Source organism: Pseudorca crassidens, chromosome 3 (genome assembly GCF_039906515.1).
Source record: "Pseudorca crassidens isolate mPseCra1 chromosome 3, mPseCra1.hap1, whole genome shotgun sequence".
NCBI lineage: Eukaryota > Metazoa > Chordata > Mammalia > Artiodactyla > Delphinidae > Pseudorca > Pseudorca crassidens.
In genome coordinates this window covers 58,146,617-58,166,814 of record NC_090298.1, presented here as the reverse complement: position 1 = coordinate 58,166,814, position 20,198 = coordinate 58,146,617, and the positions used below count along the sequence as shown (strand labels likewise).

General features: G+C 39.0%; 1 protein-coding gene across 2 annotated transcripts in view; it reads right to left on the bottom strand.

Annotated features, from left to right (window-relative positions):
- The window catches only part of ARHGEF28 (Rho guanine nucleotide exchange factor 28), a 311,689-nt gene that overhangs the window by 69,080 nt on the left and 222,411 nt on the right, over window positions 1–20,198 (bottom strand). For both annotated transcript variants that reach the window (XM_067730988.1, XM_067730989.1), the window contains 6 exons: window positions 16,756–16,811; window positions 15,544–15,592; window positions 13,524–13,668; window positions 13,320–13,447; window positions 11,949–12,089; window positions 8,764–9,011 (listed from right to left, as the gene is read on the bottom strand). In XM_067730988.1, coding sequence (XP_067587089.1) covers window positions 8,764–9,011; window positions 11,949–12,089; window positions 13,320–13,447; window positions 13,524–13,668; window positions 15,544–15,592; window positions 16,756–16,811 — 767 coding nt within the window. The remainder of the gene's footprint in view (window positions 1–8,763; window positions 9,012–11,948; window positions 12,090–13,319; window positions 13,448–13,523; window positions 13,669–15,543; window positions 15,593–16,755; window positions 16,812–20,198) is intronic.

Sequence of the window (20,198 nt, the reverse complement as noted above, 5' to 3'; positions counted from 1 at the left end):
AAAAACAATGAGAACTACGAAACTGCAGCCTGCAAAAATGAGACCCCACAAAGAAAGTTAAGCAAAATGAGAAGACAGAGAAATACACAGCAGATGAAGGAGCAAAGTAAAAACTCACCAAACCAAACAAATGAAGAGGAAATAGGCAGTCTACCTGAAAAAGAATTCAGAGTAATGATAGAAAATGGAAATAGAATGGAGAAAATAAAAGAAATGCTTAACAAGGGCCTAGAAGAACTTAAGAGCAAACAAACGATGAACAATACAATAAATGAAATTAAAAATTCTCTAGAAGGAACCAATAGCAGAATAACTGAGGCAGAAGAACGGATAAGTGACCTGGAAGATAAAATAGTGGAAATAACTACCACAGAGCAGAATAAAGAAAAAAGAATGAAAAGAACTGAGGACAGTCTCAGAGACCTCTGGGACAACATCAAATGCACCAACATTTGAATGATAGGGGTCCCAAAAGAAGAAGAGAAAAAGAAAGGTACTGAGAAAATATTTCAAGAGATTATAGTTGAAAACTTCCCTAACATGGGAAAGGAAATAGTCAATCAAGTCCAGGAAGCACAGAGAGCCCCATACAGGATAAATCCAAGGATAAACACCTCGAGACACATATTAATCAAACTATCAAAAATTAAACACGAAGGGCTTCCCCGGTGGTGCAGTGGTTGAAAGTCCGCCTGCCAATGCAGGGAACACGGGTTCGTGCCCCGGTCCAGGAAGATCCCACATGCCGCGGAGCGGCTGGGCCCGTGAGCCATGGCCGCTGAGCCTGCGCATCCGGAGCCTGTGCTCCACAACAGGAGAGGCCACAACAGTGAGAGGCCCGCGTACCACAAAAAAAATAAATTAATTAAAAAAATAATAATAAACACGAAGAAAAAATATTAAAAGCAGCAAGGGAAAAGCAACAAATAACATACAAAGGAATCCCTATAAGGTTAACAGCTGATCTTTCAGCAGAAACTCTGCAGGCCAGAAGGGAGTGGCAGGACATATTAAAAGTGATTAAAGGGAAAAACCTACAACCAAGATTACCCAGCAAGGATCTAATTCAGATTCGACGGAGAAATTAAAACCTTTACAGACAAGCAAAAGCTAACAGAAATCAGCACCACCAAACCAGCTTTACAACAAATGCTAAAGGAATTTCTCTAGGCAGGAAACACAAGGGAAGAAAAAGACCTACAATAACAAACCCAAAACAATTAAGAAAATGGTAATAGGAACATACATATCGATAACTACATTAAATGGAAATGGATTAAATGCCCCAACCAAAAAACATAGACTGACTGAATGTATACAAAAACAAGGCCCGTATATATGCTGTCTACAAGAGACCCACTTCAGACCTAGGGACACATACAGACTGAAAGTGAGGGGATGGAAAAAGATATTCCATGCAAATGGAAATCAAAAGAAGGCTGGAGTAGCAATTCTCACATCAGAAAAAATACACTTTAAAATAAAGACTATTACAAGAGACAAAAAAGGACACTACATAATGATCAAGGGATCAATCCAAGAAGAAGATATAACAATTTTAAATACTTATGCACCCACCATAGGAGCACCTCAATACATAAGGCAAATGCTAAAAGCCAAAAAAGGGGAAATTGACAGTAACACAATCATAGTAGGGGACTTTAACACCCCACTTTCAACAATGGACAGATCATCCAAAATGAAAATAAATAAGGAAACATAAGCTTTAAATGACACATTAAACAAGATGGACATATTGATATTTAAGGACATTCCACGCAAAAACAACAGAATACACTTTCTTCTCAAGTGCTCATGGAACATTCTCCAGGATAGATCATATCTTGGGTCACAAATCAAGCCTTGGTATGTTTAAGAAAATTGAAATCTTTTCCGAACACAATGCTATGAGACTAGATATCAATTACAGGAAAAAAACTGTAAAAAATACAAACACATGGAGGCTAAACAATACACTACTAAATAACCAAGATATCACTGAAGAAATCAAAGAGGAAATCAAAAACTACCTAGAAACAAATGAGAATGAAAACATGACAACCCAGAATCTATAGGATGGAGCAAAAGCAGTTCTAAGAGGGAAGTTTATAGCAATACAATCCTACTTCAAGAAACAAGAAACACCTCAAATAAACAACCTAACCTTACACCTAAAGCAATTAGAGAAAGAACAAAAAAAACCCATCAAAATTGGCAGAAGGAAAGAAATCATAAAAATCAGATCAGAAATAAATGAAAAAGAAATGAAGGAAACAATAGCAAAGATCAATAAGAGTAAAAGCTGGTTCTTTGAGAGGATAAAAAAATTGATAAACCATTAGCCAGACTCATCAAGAAAAAAAGGGAAAAGACTTATATCAACAGAATTAGAAATGAAAAGGGAGAAGTAACAACAGACAGTGCAGAAATACAAAAGATCATGAGAGATTACTACAAGCAACTAAATGCCAATAAAATGGACAACTTGGAAGTAATGGACAAATTCTTAGAAAAGCACAACCTTCCAAGACTGAACAAGGAAGAAACAGAAGATATAAACAGTCCTATCACAAGCACTGAAATTGAAATTGTGATTAAAAATCTTCCAAACAAAAGCCCAGGACCAGGTGGCTTCCCAGGCGAATTCTATCAAACATTTAGAGAAGAGCTAACACCTATCCTTCTCAAATTCTTCCAAAATATAGCAGAGGGAGGAACACTCCCAAACTCATTCTATGAGGCCACCATCACCCTGATACCAAAACCAGACAAAGATGTCACAAAGAAAGAAAACTACAGGCCAATATCACTGATGAACATAGATGCAAAAATCCTCAACAAAATACTAGCAAACAGAATCCACCAGAACATTAAAAGGATCAAACACCATGATCAGCTGGGGATTATCCCGGAAATGCAAGGATTCTTCAATATACGCAAATCAATCAATGTGATACACCATATTAAGAACCTGAAGGATAAAAACCATAGGATAATCTCAGTAGATGAAGAAAAAGCTTTTGACAAAATTCAACACCCATTTAAGATAAAAACCCTCCAGAAAGTAGGCATACAGGGAACTTACGTCAACAGAATAAAGGCCATATATGACAAACCCACAGCCAACATCGTCCTCAATGGTGAAAAACTGAAACCACTTCCACAAAGATAAGGAACAAGACAAGGTTCCCCATTCTCACCACTATTATTCAACATAGTTTTGGAAGTTTTAGAAACAGCAATCAGAGAAGAAAAAGAAATAAAAGGAATCCAAGTTGTAAAAGAAGAAGTAAAACTGTCACTGTCTGCAGATGACATGATACTATACATAGGAAATCCTAACGATGCTACCAGAAAACTACTAGAGCTAATCAATAAATTTGGTAAAGTTGCAGGATACAAAATTAATGCACAGAAATCTCTTACATTCCTATACAGTAATGATGAAAAATCTGAAAGAGAAATTAAGGAAACATTCCCATTTATCATTGCAACAAAAAGAATAAAATACGTAGGAATAACCCTACCTAGGGAGACAAAAGACCTGTATGCAGAAAACTATAAGACACTGATGAAAAAAATTAAAGATGATACAAATAGATGGAGAGATATACCATGTTCTTGGATTGGAAGAATCAATACTGTGAAAATGACGATACTACCCAAAGCAATCTACAGATTCAATGCAATTCCTATCAAACTACCAATGGCATTTTTCACAGAACTAGAACAAAAAATATCACAATTTGTATGGAAACACAAAGGACCCTGAATAGCCAAAACAATCTTGAGAAAGAAAAACGGAGCTGGAGGAATCAGGCTCTCTGACTTCAGACTATACTACAAAGCTACAGTAATCAAGACAGTATTGTACTGGCACAAAAACAGAAATAGAGATCAATGGAACAGGAGAGAAAGCCCAGAGATAAACCCACGCACATACGGTCACCTTATCTTTGATAAAGGAGGCAAGAATATACAATGGAGAAAAGACAGCCTCTTCAATAAGTGGTGCTGGGAAAACTGGACAGCTACATGTAAAAGAATGAAATTAGAACACTCTCTAACACCATACACAAAAATAAACGCAAAATGGATTAAAGACCTAAATGTAAGGCCAAACACTATAAAACTCTTGGAGGAAAACAGAGGCAGAACACTCTATGACGTAAATCACAGCAAGATCCTTTGTGACCCACCTCCTAGAGAAATGGAAATAAAAATAAAAATAAACAGGGCTTCCCTGGTGGCGCAGTGGTTGAGAGTCTGCCTGCCAATGCAGGGGACACGGGTTCGTGCCGTGGTCTGGGAAGATCCCACATGCCACGGAGCGGCTGGGCCCGTGAGCCATGGCCACTGAGCCTGCGTGTCCAGAGCCTGTGCTCCGCAACGGGAGAGGCCACAACAGTGAGAGGCCCACGTACAGCAAAAAAAGAAATAAATAAATAAAATAAAATAAACAAATGGGACCTAATGAAACTTAAAAGCTTTTGCACAGCAAAGGAAACCATAAACAAGATGAAAAGACAACCCTCAGAATTGGAGAAAATATTTGCAAATGAAGCAACTGACAAAGGATTAATCTCCAAAATATACAAGCAGCTCATGAAGCTCAATATCAAAAAAACAAACAACCCAATCCAACAATGGGCAAAGACCTAAACAGACATTTCTCCAAAGAAGATATACAGACTGCCAACAAACACATGAAAGAATGCTCAACATCACTAATCATTAGAGAAATGTAAATCAAAACTACAATGAGGTGTCACCTCACACCAGTCAGAATGGACATCATCAAAAAATCTACAAACAATAAATGCTGGAGAGGGTGTGGAGAAAAGGGAACCGTCTTGCACTGTTGGTGGGAATGTAAATTGATACAGCCACTATGGAGAAAATTATGGAGGTTCCCTAGAAAACTAAAAACAGAGCTACCCTACAACCCAGCAATCCCACTACTGGGCATATATCCTGAGAAAACCATAATTCAAAAAGAATCATGTACCACAATGTTCACTGCAGCACTATTTACAATAGCCAGGACATGGAAGCAACCTAAGTGTCCATTGACAGATGAGTCGATAAAGAAGATGTGACACATATATACAATGGAATATTATTCAGCCATAAAAAGAAACGAATTGAGTCATTTGGAGCGAGATGGATGGACCTAGATTCTGTCATACAAAGTGAAAATAAGTCCAAAAGAGAAAAAAAATACCGTATGCTGACACATATATATGGAATCTAAAAAAAAAAAAAAAAAGTGGTTCTGAAGAACTTAGGGGCAGGACAGGAACAAAGACACAGATGTAGAGAATGGACTTGAGGACACTGGAAGGGGGAAGGGTAAGCTGGGACGAAGTGAGAGAGTGGCACTGACATATATACACTATCAAATGTAAACTAGATAGTGGGAAGCAGCTGCATAGCACAGGGAGATCAGCTGTGGGCTTTGTGACCACCTAGAGGGGTGGTATAGGGAGAGTGGGAGGGAGAGAGACACAAGAGGGAGGAGATATGGGGATATATGTATATGTATAGCTGATTCACTTTGTTATACAGCAGAAACTAACACACCATTGTAAAGCAACTATAGTTCAATAAAGATGTTAAAAAATAAAATAAAATAAAACGAAAGACACCTCATTAACGTAGCAAAAGACACTTTTTATCACTCAGCACTTAGGAAATTCAAAAGAGTTTTAAGAGCTCTGTGCCTATGGAATCAAAAAAAAAAAAAAGGTTCTGATGAACCGAGGGGCAGGACAGGAATAAAGATGCAGACATAAAGAATGGACTTGAGGACACGGGGAGGGGGAAGAGTAAGCTGGGACGAAGTGAGAGAGCAGCATTGACATATATACACTATGAAATGTAAACTAGATAGTGGGAAGCAGCTGCATAGCACAGGGAGATCAGCTCTGGGCTTTGTGACCACCTAGAGGGGTGGGATAGGGAGGGTGGGAGGGAGACACAAGAGGGCGGGGATATGGGAATATATGTATATGTATAGCTGATTCACTTTGTTATACAGCAGAAACTAACACAACATCGTAAAGCAATTATACTCCAATAAAAATGTTAATAAATAAATAAATAAATAAATTGTGGTACATTAATACTCTGGTATACAACTCAACAATAAAAAGAAATGAACTGCTGACATACACAGCCATCTAGATGATGCAGAGAATTGTACTGAGTGAAAAAAAGCCAATCCAAAAGGGACATACTGTGTATATAATCTATCTAACATGCATGTAATTTATATAACTGGTTTGAAATGACAAAATTATAGAAAGAACAGATTAGTGATTGCCAGCAGTTGGGGACAGGAGGGAAGTAGGTGTGGCTATAAAATGGCCAGATGAGGAATCCTCATTGTGATAGGAATGTTCTGGCGTTTTGCTGTATCCCTATCAGTATCCTGGTTGTGGTACTGTATTACAGCTCTGTAAGATATTACCATTGGGGAAAAAATAATTTTAAAATGCCAACCCCCTGACCCAATCCTATCAAACAACACACTAGGGGTTGGGAGCACAGAATACCTCGTTCTTAACAAGCTTTAGGAGATTTCTATGTACCTGAAATTGGAAAACCACTGCTATATATCAAGTATGTTCCACATGTTCACAACTTCTCACCAACACTGCAAGTTCCCACTGACTAAATTACCATCATATTCCAGCCCAGCCTCCTGAGATCTATGGAGTCCCCGAGGTTGGAGTGTGGGATTTCCCCAGACTCTCTCATACATCCTTCAACAGCTTGCTCTCCCTCTGCTCCTACAGAGTGCCACTCCACAGCCATTGTCTGAGGACTTTGCTAATATATTCTTCAGGAGATAACTTTATTTACATAGTATTGGAAGGAAGCCCTTTCCATACCCACTAAGTATGTCCACCAACAGGAACACAAAAGCAGACTTAATCCTTCTCTCTGAACACCGAAGATTTTCCTTTTCATCCAAAAGACTCCTTGATGTCTCACCCTGTGTAATAGCCAATTTCCCAAAACTTGTCCTCAAATTCCATAAAATTAAATAAAAAATATATCTGGTAAAGATGTGAAATTTTTGTTAACTATGAAAGTGACACAAGAACGAAAAAATGTTTTCAATGATTAGAATTAAAAGTCATGATTGTTTGTATCAAGGAAAGTGAGATGATGCCAATACTTTCAAATGATAAAATAATCTCGCACTTCATTTTTGAATGCACTCACTCAGATTCAAGTTCACCAAGACACAATCAGACATTTTTATTCAAACTGTCTTCCCAAGTACTTTACGGTCTCTTAACCTGGCACTGTATATGTTTCAGGTGAATTATGAAGATGGAACAGGTCTAGGACTTTAAAGATAAGATGCAAAGCAGATAGTGCTTTGATTAGAAACTTATTACTAGTGTGGATTTTTACATTGTTAGACATGAGGAAGAAGATTTTGGGCAACTGTCAGGATTCTTTTTGTGTATTAAAAATATTCGTATTTAAGCATATTTAAATGTTTAACCTATAGACCAACAGCTAAACTCAACCGGTGTGTGTGACAGGGTGAAACTGATACAAAATTAATATTTTGGAGGGGACATTTTGGCATCTACTTAGAGAACACCAAACTAAAGTAATTAGCAATAGATCTCCATGCCTTTCCTCAAATGCTGTAAGTGACTGCAAAACATAGCATTGGAGTGAATTCCTGGTGTGTTTTTCCCAAGTGACCCCTTCATTCAATAAATACTTATAGTACCAAGCACTGTTCTAGGTGTTGAAATACAGTGGTAACCAAAGAGACGAGACTCCCTGCCTCACTGGGACTTACAGACTAGTGATGTTAGAAAGCCTTCCCAGAATGTCACTGTGGATATCACAAAGATATATTCTTAACTCAGATCCCAGCTATGCCACTTATGAGATGTGTGACCTTGAGAAAGTCATTACTTCTCCATGCCTCAGTTTTAGGGAAAATAAATATTTGCCTCACTGTGTTGTGATGGTTAATATAATGGAAGTACCTTGAAAGTCCCTGCCATGTTAAGGCTGCTGGATACATGTTATTTAACTTCTGTATTAGCATGTTTTAAATGCAGAGCCTCTTTCAGAGAGATCGGGGACCGATACAAATTGTCAAAAGTAAGGTGTTTTTTCTTTTTAACTAGGAGCGTGGCACAGCCCATTCTCACTGATGCTTCAAACATCCCAAGCACCTAAAAAGTGCCTCCTTTGAGGGAGATTTGCTTGTCTTATCCCCCAGGCATGAACGCCAGGGCTTTCATGATAATAGATCTGCCTCACTCTTCCTAAAATTAGCAGCACTTATCTTGGAGATATATCACGGGCCACTCAAGAAGGCATGTTACTAGAGAGCCCATCACATCAAGAAGTCTAAGTAGGGAATTCCTTGGTGGTCTAGTGATTAGGACTCCACGCTTTCACTGCCGAGGGCAAGGGTTCAATCCCTGCTAGGGGAACTAAGATCCTGCAAGCCGCACAGCACAGCAAAAAAAAAAAAAAAAAAAAAAGTCTAAGTAAATTTTCTCCAGCCAAGTCCTGTGACACACAGAAGAGTTACTGGCTATTAAAAGCTCTCAGACAACGGTCATACACACCAACATCAAATAAAAGACAACCAGCTAAACCCACCTGTCAATAATCATAATGAAATCAATTCCAGTTCTCTGCAGGCTTTGAATACTCTAGACAGTCTGCATACCTTTAGGCTTTGAGGTTTTAAGACCTTTAAACCTTTCTCACCTGTTGTACTAGAATATCTCCGATTCGGTTGATGAGGAAATTCCTGTCGTTGCCAATACAGGATTCTTGCCTTCGCTCCTTCATACTATAGAAGAAATGCCTGTGGATTTCAAGTAACTCATCTAAACAGGGGAAGATTTTATCCACAGTGCTGTGGTCAAGCTGCAGCTCCTCCTTCATCCCTTTCCTGAAGATCTCGGACATGATGAACAGGGTCTGGATGTGATGCATTTCTGTCTGCATTAGCTCTGAAACAGGTGAGCAGAAACAAGCTTTAAAAAAACAAGTGTCCTTTGATGTTAACTAGACTTACTGTGGTGATCATTTTGCAATATAGACAATTATCATTAAGTTGTACACCTGAAACTAATATAATTATGTCAATTATACCTCAATTTTTAAGACGTATCCCTATTGACCTAAATTAGTAGCTAAACACTGTATGTTACACAAATAAAAAAAAAAGAGGGAATGTTTAGGAATAATAATATTCTTCTACTGTTGAAGTCAGCATTAATTAACCATTTAATGTAAGCTCAAAATATTAAACTATTCACTTTTTTCCAGACATTATATGAGGATATGTATAAGTCAAGTCCAAGATGTAAGAATCCAATGTATCAAACTTTCATAATATAACCAGCTAACATCTTTAGGTATCTTCAGTTGGACACCAGGTTTTATTTTCCCCTGAATGCTCTATAAAATGTAACTTAGTTTACCTCTTTTCTTTCTTTTTTCTTCTTTCATTTTTTTTGTGTGTGTGTGTTTTGTATTGAGTAGGAGCACAATTAATTTGGTGAATTATGTTGAATTAAATATAATAAAGTTCCTCAATGTATACAACAGTAGGTCCTTTCTATTATTGGATCTGCCTCTGAAATTCCATTTTCCCCAGGAGAAAACAATGTGTCATGATGAAGGGACATCATCAAGAAAGTGAAAAGACAACCCATTCAATGGGAGAAAATATTTGCAAATCATGTATTTGATAAGGGACTTGAGTCCAGAATCTATAAAGAACTCTTATGATTCAACAACAACAAAAAAACCCACTTCAAAATAGGCCAAAGATTTGAATAGATGTTTCTCTAAAGAGATACACCAATAGCCAATGTGCACATGAAAAGATGCACGACATCATTAGCCATCAGGGAAATACAAACCCAAACCACAATGAGACACCCCTTCACACACACTACAATAACTGTAAGTTAAAGGATGAACAATAAAGAAGCCTTGGTAAGATGTGGAGAAATTGAAACCCTCATACATTGCTGGTGTGAATGTAAAATCGTACAGCTGCTTTGGAAAACAGGCAGTTCTTCAAAAGGTTAAACATAAAGTATGATGTGACCCCCAAAGTGGGAACAACCCCAAATGACCATCAAGTCATGATTAGATGAACAAAGTGTGGTATATCTATACAATGAAATATTACTCAACCACAAAAAGGAATAGAGCGCTGATTTCTATTACAGCATGGATGAACCTTGAAAACAATATGTTAAGTGAAAGAAGCCAGGCCCCAAACACTAAATATTGTAATGTTCATAGGGACATATTCACAGGGACAGAAAGTAGATTAGTGGTTGCCAGGTACTGGTGGGAGGGGACAAAGGGGAGTGACTGCTAATGGGCACAGGGTTTCTTTCTGGAGTGATGAAAATGCTCTGGAATTAAACAGTGGTTGACGGTTGCACAACTTTATAAACATACTAAAACTTTACAAATACACTACAATATAGATTATGCACTGTAAGGGGTGAATTTTATATCTCAATGTTTTGTGACTATATCTCAATATTAAAAATGCATCATGAGAGAAAACAATAATTCCCAATTTGTAGGAGCATCAGAAGTACAAGTTCTAGATTAGTATTTCCAAACTCATGTACATGTTTTGAAAAAGAACACAAAACATCAGCCATGGAGGGTAAAGAAATCTACACGTAGCTTGTTTATTATTTTATCATAAACAAAACTCTAATTGGGAACTGACTAACTTTAAATTATTATTATTAATTATTGTATCCTACCATACTTTTAATACCTACTCCATACTAAGCATCTACCATATCCGTTAATCCATTTAACTATTATGACCCCCAAAATAGGAATGATTTTCCTTATCTTTAAAAGAGAGACGTGAAGAAGAGAGGTGAAGGATTTTCCCTAGAACACAAGACTTTCTGACCCTGAGGCCATGCTGTGAACTACACGACGTGATAATTCATCCCACATGGGTGAGATTATTTTTAATAATATATGAAATCAAGAAATAAATGAAGAAAAATTACAGTATCACATAAATTAAGTGAGACATACTAAAGGGGACAGCATCACTCTTTCCAAGGTAGCTCCCACCTGCACAGCCCTAGATGTCAGCACACTACACGTCGGCTCCTCTGATCTACGTAACCACCACTTCACACAGGAGAAAAGCGGCCGTCGTCGCCACCGGCCTTTGCGGCCCATGCTTTGCACACACAAGATTAGCAAAAACTAAGAGTTAATCTCATATTTAAAGTAAGGTATCTTCTTGGAACCACTTTTTAGCATCTACTTCATACTTGAAAATTTTTTAAAGTTCTTTTTTTCCTAACTAGTCTATAATCTAACCTCCCTTAATTCAGACGGCCTTCACCCCAAATAGCATGAAATCGTAAAGCCTCCCACAGCTGAACTCCATACTCAGGACTGAGGCACACAGTCACACACGGCCCTAAGCCAGGTGCCGCCAGTCCCTCTGCATGTGTGAGTCGCAGTCTCTGGCTGTGTGCAGGCAAACTACAGGGCCCTGCATGCAGCAGCCCTGACTGCCCTACCTTAAAATATGTGAACAGTCACTGTGATTCGTACAACAGGAGAGGTGAAAGAGTAGAGACCATGCCTAAGTAAACTAGAAAAGGGTAGAAGACATAAAATGTGCTTATACCAGGTACAGACAATGCCTCATTTAAGCCTCACAACATTTTAATCCAGAGTATCATTATCCCCATTTTACAAAAGGAAAAACTGAGGTCCATGTGAGTTAAATATTTTATCTGAGACCAAGTAACTAGGAAATGGTAGAACCGGGATTTGAACCTCGCCTTGAATCCAGGTATGTATGGTTTCAAATGCCATGCACTTTCCTCTGCACCACACTGCTGGAGCCCAGAGAGAATGTTTGAAATGCTTACCAAAAATGACATCCTGTCTTTTGATGACATCCTTCTCCTGCCTACTACAAAATGAGGGGTCCACCACCAGACTCCAAGATTCTGCTTCAAACCCCTGGGCATCACTGCTGAGGTCACTCCACAGAGACGAATCCACGACATCTAATGTGCGTTGAAGAAAGAAAAGAAAAGCCAGAAGTGGGTGAACACACATAACACAAACAGACCTTCACAGGTGCCCATGTTTATGGCTTCATCACCCTAAAGAAACCTGCTATGAACATAGAAACAACTAAGCCAAAATACTGTGATATGCAATTGAAACATCTGAAACCAAACAAGCGAAATGGTTCAAATCAAGACTGCCCTCAGGAAAGCAAAGCAGAATCAGGTATTAAAATAGTGATTGTGCATATGCCAAAAATACATATATATACTGAAGATTCTTTTGTTTGTTTTCTTTTTGACTTGTTCTATTTTAGTTTTATTTTTTGGTAACCTGCAGAGTCCACGATGTGCATACAGAATCTTAAACCCACTGATTTCTTTTGCCCTGGGTTGCTTTGTGCTGTTTACTCAAAACTGAATCTTGTACTTGTCCACTTTATTTGCTCTTTACTTGGCTTGCTGTCCTTAATATAAACATGAAGCAGGGTATAAGGCCTCCAGTCACATGTGAGTACAGATTTTTCTGATAGAATTTGACAACACACATATACCCCTTTCAGGAAAACTAAATTCTATTTGTCCAAATGGCACTCCTTAGAGATATTCTAGCTCAGAGGAGTCAAGATGTGATGACAATGGATTTAAAATAAGCAGATTCCTGGGGAAGAGTCCACCCCCTTCTCTCAACACTACTCTCCCTTCATTTGGTTTTCCTTTGCCTATTAGTAACGCTAGGATACAACAAGCAATTCCCCAGATTGTCCTTTCCAAAAACATGTTTTTTAAAAATGCTTTCATTCCCCTAGAAGTAGGAGGCAACATATGGGGATAAATATCTCAGCGATCCAGGCAAGTCCAGTCTTAAGTAACTGAAATATGTATTTTTAATGTATGATCCTATACCAATTCATCAATAGCTGTAAAACATTTTTAAAGAAGAACAAGCACATATTTCTTTCTCTTCATGACGTTTATGACATATTCTTTGGGGAATATGTCCCTTTAAAAAGATGCATCATGTTTCCTTGGTCACTATCTGGGAGTCTCCTCTGTGGCTCAATTTGCATTCTTTTTAATCAGAAGAGCCTGTAGCTAAGTGACACCATGAAACAGAATTCTTCTAAAAATAAAAGAAAACGTTTCCATCTTACATCCTTCAGAAAACATTCCTTTCGGCAAATGCTCACAGAAACCCAAGTAAATGCAAAGGCGTCTTCTCCTCACCTTCCATTAAGAAGGAGTCCGTGGAGGGAGGTGAACCCATGGGCTGGAACAGCTCATCAGACTGAGACCTGCTTTTCCAGGTGCTCCCGTCACTTTCGGACTCCAAGGATGCCCCTGACCTCCTGAAGCTGGAAGGACAGGGAGAAAAGTCAGCCCCAGCAGCAGCTCTGAGACGTCAAGGTGTAAGACCAAACTGAGCCTTACCTTTCCAAGGTGATGCCTGGAACGCTTCTGGACAATGGATGGACTTGCCCTGCTGCTTCCTTCCTCCCCGTCGGCAACCCAACAGGCATGGAGGAGGAAGGGTGCAAGGAGAGCCCAGGCGGTGGGACGTCTCTAAATGAAGAATCTGGAAATCAGAATGGATGCTTCATGAGGTTTCCATAGCGGGCAGTAATCCCAACGAGTAAAGATGGTCTCTTAAAAGCCAGAAAGCTGAACACTCCAATGGCCACTTCTAATGTGTCACAAGCCCAGACTTGAAACTAGTCTCCCTGCCACATCCCAACACCTGCTTCAAATGTCCCTTCCAGTTCACACCCTCCTGGTACCCAGGCTGCAGGCCTGCTTCAGCATATCCACTTGGAGACTGTGGGTGGCTGGAATTACACAAACAGACAAGAAAATGGAATGGGGAAACACTGGGACTGCTTGCCCATAAACCACTGCGTGTTCTCCCTAGAGCCAGCTTTAATTAGATACAAGGTGTTATTAGCACTATTACTAGAACGTACACTGTGTGTATAAACAAGCACACACACACACACAGAGCACGTAAACAGATTGGAACAATGCTGGGGCGTCTGTTCTTTATGGTATGAGAATGTCAGGCAGATGAAACCTTCAAGCCAAGCTGGGCTGTTCTCTCTCACATGTGGAAAATGAAATGATGCCTCAGTACCTTTCTGGTCAGTTTGAAATGTTATGGGCATCCACGCATTTACATTTGATGTGTATTAAAAAGTGACTCTCTGAAAATATTTCAATCCTATGATATTATGTGCTTGGCACACACCTTTCTTAAGTAAAGGGGAAAAATACTTATATGGGAGCCTAAGATATTACAAAGGATTCTAAACATGTATGATTTAATGTTATTCCTAAGTTAAGAGGAGGAACAGATGGTATTCTATCAATTCTAAGATGCTTTTAAATTATTTTCATGCTTAACCTTATGAAATTGAGAAGTACGTTCCAACTGAGGTCGAAAGGACTTCTGGTGAAGAAGCAGGGGAGTAAACAATGTCACACTTGTTACTGCCTGCACTAGTTTACCCTTGTGTGACATCACACACAGTCACACGTCACCATTAATTTGCATATTTCATTGACCCCCCCCCCATTCAAGTGGCTTTTAAAACACTGGGCACACTATGGCAGCATTGAAGTGAAAAGTGACCACAAACTTAAAATGCCTGCCACAAGGCAAGCTATGTGATATTTGAGGCCAAAGAAATTGCAAAATTGCTCACATCAAATCAAAGGATTTTCACTCAGTGGTGTGACTTATCCTCCAGAGCAATGTAAAGACTGTCATGGACTGCCAATTATCTAAGAGAAATTGTTTACATTTCAACAATGTATTAATTCAAGAAAAAGAGAACCACTGAGTTTAAGCGTATGCAAACAAAACTCAGGTATGCCCTGAAATTTCAACTGCCATCCTAATGCAGCTGATGAGATCACAGCCTCAGGCAAGGCTACTAAAAAGTATCAGGTTGCTCTGATAAGGAGCAACAGAGACTGATAAGAATCTATAGATTCTCAGCTTGAAGACTTTTTCCTAACTTTGTGATTCTTAAGAAGCATATGGTATGTATTGGTCAAGATAAACATGTGCCACTGCTAGGAAAACATAAAATTATGTACATTTAATGTAGTGTTTCTCTTTTCCCCCAAGAGGCTGTTAACAATAGCGCAGTGCGTATTACACTAGTTCGCATCTTAAAATTGAGGCAACATCATAATACCTCCTCCATTCAGCCTTCCCTAATATAAAGATCATACAGTACGTGTAGCACAAAGGCTAGTAGTCTGCCAGAGTTTATGACATTCTTGACTTCTTTGTATAACTAAAAATTATGCCAATTACACCCAGCATATGCTATGAAAGAAGCAATAATTGGGCAAATGAGAGAACAAAAGGATGGGGTATTTTACATTGGAAAAAATGTGTGTATGTATGAAACTGAAAAAAGTTCTTGCCGTTTTCCACATCACTTACTTCCAAGGATGGTCTGCGGTTTGTTCTTATTATATTTCACTTGGAATTTCTGTAAAGAACATGAGAAACGCAAAAAATAAGATCAAAGCACCACTGGACTACAAGAATGTCCACAGTTACACAGAACAGGCTTCTCATCTATACCATTTTCTTTGTTATTTTATTTCAAACAGAGGAATTCAAAGCAAAAGACATAAACACAACAAAGAGAAAAATGTGATGACAATGAGATGAGCAAGTTATAAGGAAGGTGTGCCTCACGAGCACGTCTCAGCAAGATCCCAGCTTTAGTAAAAGCCCGATGGAACCAACCGAAAATCTCCAGTTCCTGCGTGCAAACCCAGGCTCAAAAAGGAGTTCTTATCAGCGCTGCCTTTCTCCTACTTGTTCTTTCTGTTCCTGGCTATTCCTCCCGCCTACAGGACACAACGACCTTGAGCACTGAAATGTCATCCTCAACTCTGTGACCTGACACAATGTGTGTTTCAAGTAACACAGAGTTGGGGACTCCATGCTTCCCTCTGAAGGATCATCACGCTCACTCATGTGCATTTCTGGCATGGCTTTAGAGTGGGAGACAAAGGAACGCAATGATAAATACCTCCATCCACTCAAGCCCACCCCCAAACACAGAGAACATTCCTCTAGTCCAGGGGGCCTTACACTGTGGTCCCAGGATCAGCAGCGTCACCTGGGAACATGTTTGAAATGCAAATTCTCAGAATCCACCCAGACCTACTGGATCAGGAATTCTGGGAGCGGGGCCCAGATATCCGTGTTTTAACAGGCCCTCCAGGTGAATCTGATGTGTGCTGATGTTTGAGAATTACTGCTCTAGACTTCATTTACACATGCTCAGGGTTTGCACTGGTAAACCAAGCAGGTCCTGACAGAAAGCCTAACCCACCCACATCATGGAGCGCAAATGGAGCGTTCCCTCTACTTCTACAAGCGCATAGCTAACTGAATAGGTATACACTTTGAGCATGTGTTATTTTATCACCACAACGACCACTTTAAAAATAAATCTAGACAGTAATAACTAGTAAATCTAAAAACCTAAACAGATAACATGAAGTTATCACTTTAAAACGACCACTTTAAAAATAAATCTAGACAGTAATAACTAGTAAATCTAAAAACCTAAACAGATAACATGAAGCAACAAGCTGCACACAAGCATGTGACATTCACACACGACTGAGAGATTACCTTGGTACACGGAGAGGCGGCATCTTTACAGCCCTTATGTACATTTGCATTACAGTCTGGAACAAAAGGAAAAGATAGAAAAGTGTCCATCTTATTTAAGTTAATCTGCAAAGTGAAATGCATACGACTACATCATGCTTTTAAGGGTCATTATAAAAATAACACATAAACATTAAAAATATTTAGAAAACTTAAAAAGGAAAGAAAAAATATTTAAATCACATGTAGCCCCACCACCAGAGCAGAACATCTAGTAACGCTTTTTGCATTAAATTCTATTTTGCCTGCCTGATAATAACATGGCTACATCTGCTTTCTTTCCCTTAGTTTGTTGAAATACAAGTGTATCCTTATTCTTTTGCATTCCTCTACTTTAGATCTTTCTGAAAATTAAACCTTTAGATATTTCTTGTCAGCAATATAACGCTGTATTTTCTATAATCTATTCTGACAATCTGTTTTTTGTTTGTTTGTTTTTTGGCCAAGTGGCTTGTGGGATCTTAGTTGCCTGACCAGGGATCGAACCCGGTCCCTGCAGTGAGAGCACGGAGTCCTAACCACTGGACCGCCAGGGAGTTCCCTCTTTGTCCTTTTTAAATTAATATTTTTAGTAATTTGTATTTTATATACCCTTTTACAATTTATATGGCAATCAGCGCTCTCTTTGGATTATTTTGTCCATTTACTTTGTGCTTTATATTGCTTTCTTTTCTATTTTTATTCCTCTCTGGCTTTTTTTGGATCAATTAAATATTTTTTCTAATTACTTTCTTAATTTTTACAAGTATGGGACATATTTTTAGCTTAATAATTTTTACCCTAGATATTTTGACATTCATATTTAACTTAGTAAAATCTGAAATGAATAGCTTTACGGTCCTTCAAACCACACAAGGATATTTGAATATATGAACCTCACTTCCTCTCCCTCTTAGGTGTTCATCTTGCTGGTTTAAGCCCAGCGGACAGTATTATTGTTTTACGCTGTCAATGTTCTTCATTCTTTCTCGCATCTCCCATCATTTTTCTGGATCGCTTTTAGTACATTCTTTAGAATTTCCTGAAGTTCTGTTGGGGGCACACCCTCTGCAGCCCTTCCTCGGTGTCCTTGGGGGACTGGTTCTAGGAGCCCCTGGGGATGCTCAAGTCCCTTATATAAAATGGTGCAGTACAATGAATACAGTCGACTCCCGTATGGACAGACTTAACTGCCGGTCGCACTGTTAATATCTTAGATTCCTTCTGCACAGGGTCTTATCGATTATGAAACCTGAAATCATGCATGACATACACTTCTGTGTCTGCCTGAGAACTCATGTACTACTATATGCCCTGTATTAGTAAGGGACTTCTGACATATGGCAACTGCCTGCTCGCACCCCAGGGAAAACGCCTATGAAGACGGAAAGAAAGAAAATGCACAACAATGCTAGAGAAAATGTACTGTCAGGCTCCGAGAGAATTCCTACTAACTAGAGGAAACCAAATTAAAAGAGAAAAGTTAGCAGCTTGCCTACGTTTTACTTCATGAAACAACGTGGCCGCATCTCACTGAAAGAAGTAAGGGAACACTTTGCCTGCCCCCTCGTGTCCGCAGGCTCAGAGAGCTCCCTGCACGGGGACTACTTCCTGCCACGCTGCTGTCTTCTTGCCCCCTCTGCCCTCCCACCTTCACATCACCTACCACCACAGCCTCATCCTGCCCACCCCACCCGAGACGCTGAGTGCACATGGAGGAGCTAGAGGCTTATCAGAAACTTCAGGAGAAAAATCCTTCCACAAGGGTAGCAGGGCTCACTGAGGCCCGTCAAACAGTGACTGCAGCCCCTTGAGAATGCAGCAAGATGCTGAGCCCACAACCTTCCTCCCGCTGTAGGCCTTCGGCGGCACCCAGCCAACACCTCAATGGCCAGTGAGCAGAAGACAGGCTGGTCCACGTACTGGTCCTGCAGGCAAACATCAAAATGGCATGGCTCTCTCCTCACCCCAGAACAAGAGAATGAAAGGATAAGGAAAAAAGTAGAAGCTAGGAGGTACCACAGAACAAAGTTATACTGAAAACTCACAGGAAGAGGGAGCCACTGAATATTATGAAATCCAGAAATGGAGAAGAAAAATTTGGATATTTGAAATGTGTCCTCCCTAAGAGACACAAAACAGACATAAAATAGGACCAAAAGGCCGTGAAGGGAGTATAGGATGTGACCATAGGCCAGCAGGATGACAGGGAAACGGAGCTTTGTGAGACGACAAAGAACTACAAGGAAGAAAAAAGAGCAAGAGAGCGGAATTTAAACCAAATTGAGAAGATTCGATGTGACAAAGTATCAAAGCAGTGCTATGAAATTAAACTTGAAGGAGTCCCTCCAGAATGTGGAGAAAAAGAAGTGTATAATTATCAAACAAGATGTCATACAAATATGACAGATAACAGATCACACTTCTCTAAGGAAGAAATCAGAAAAATGAGGTCAGAAGTAACAACTGACAGCCGCAACTGACAAAAACTTTCAGAAAGCTTAAAAAGAACCAAAAAAGGCAAATCAAAAGGTCTTACTGTTTTCTAGGAAAAAATCATTAAATTATACCTATTCTACAGACACAGTCTGACAATATCCCTATGATCAAAAAATTAAAAGTCCTCAAGCATCCAGGCAGAAAAAGCAGGTTACCAGCAAGGGAATGAGGACAGGCCGGCCCCACAACTTTCTACTGTACTATAATATTAAATGCCCAGATATAAGGGACCACTGTTGGCAGAGTCTTGAGGGGAAAAGGTTTGACTGAAGAATTTACTTAGCCAGATAAAATTGGTTTTATTGTGTGAAAGAAGCGAAGATATACCCTTAGATACACAAGCTTTCAGAAAACAGATTACTCCAATGACCTTCTTGGAAAAAAAATTACCTGAAATCCTATTGCCTGTTAAAAGCAGAATCAAAATTAAGAGTTCAGAATGGGTCAGCTTTATTGAAGGGAAAAAAAAAAAGAGCAAAAGTGAGCACTGAAGCCAAAGAATCACATCTAAGAAATTACTGTTAAGTAGAGACACAGAACTGAATACAAATATCAAATTATTGTTGAAATAGAAAATTATTCCTGAAAGATTAAACACACATTATAAAAGTAATAATAATGAATTCAGCATACTCACAGAGGCTAGGGGGAAAAAAGGGTAACTATAAGGGAAATAAGAGTATTCAATAATAAGCCTCACACAGCCTTAAAGTTATTATTAGTTAAGTATTAAAAGAGCATATCTTGCTCAATCCCTGAAGAAGATAAAAGACAACAACACATGGTCTAAATAGCTGAATCAAGGAAAACAGCAAAGAACTATAAAAGATAGTTGACAGTTGTAAAATTAAATGTAAATAAGGAAAAAACCCTTATAAAACAAGGTCTCTCAGTTACATTACAGATTACCTATAGCTAGATGAAAG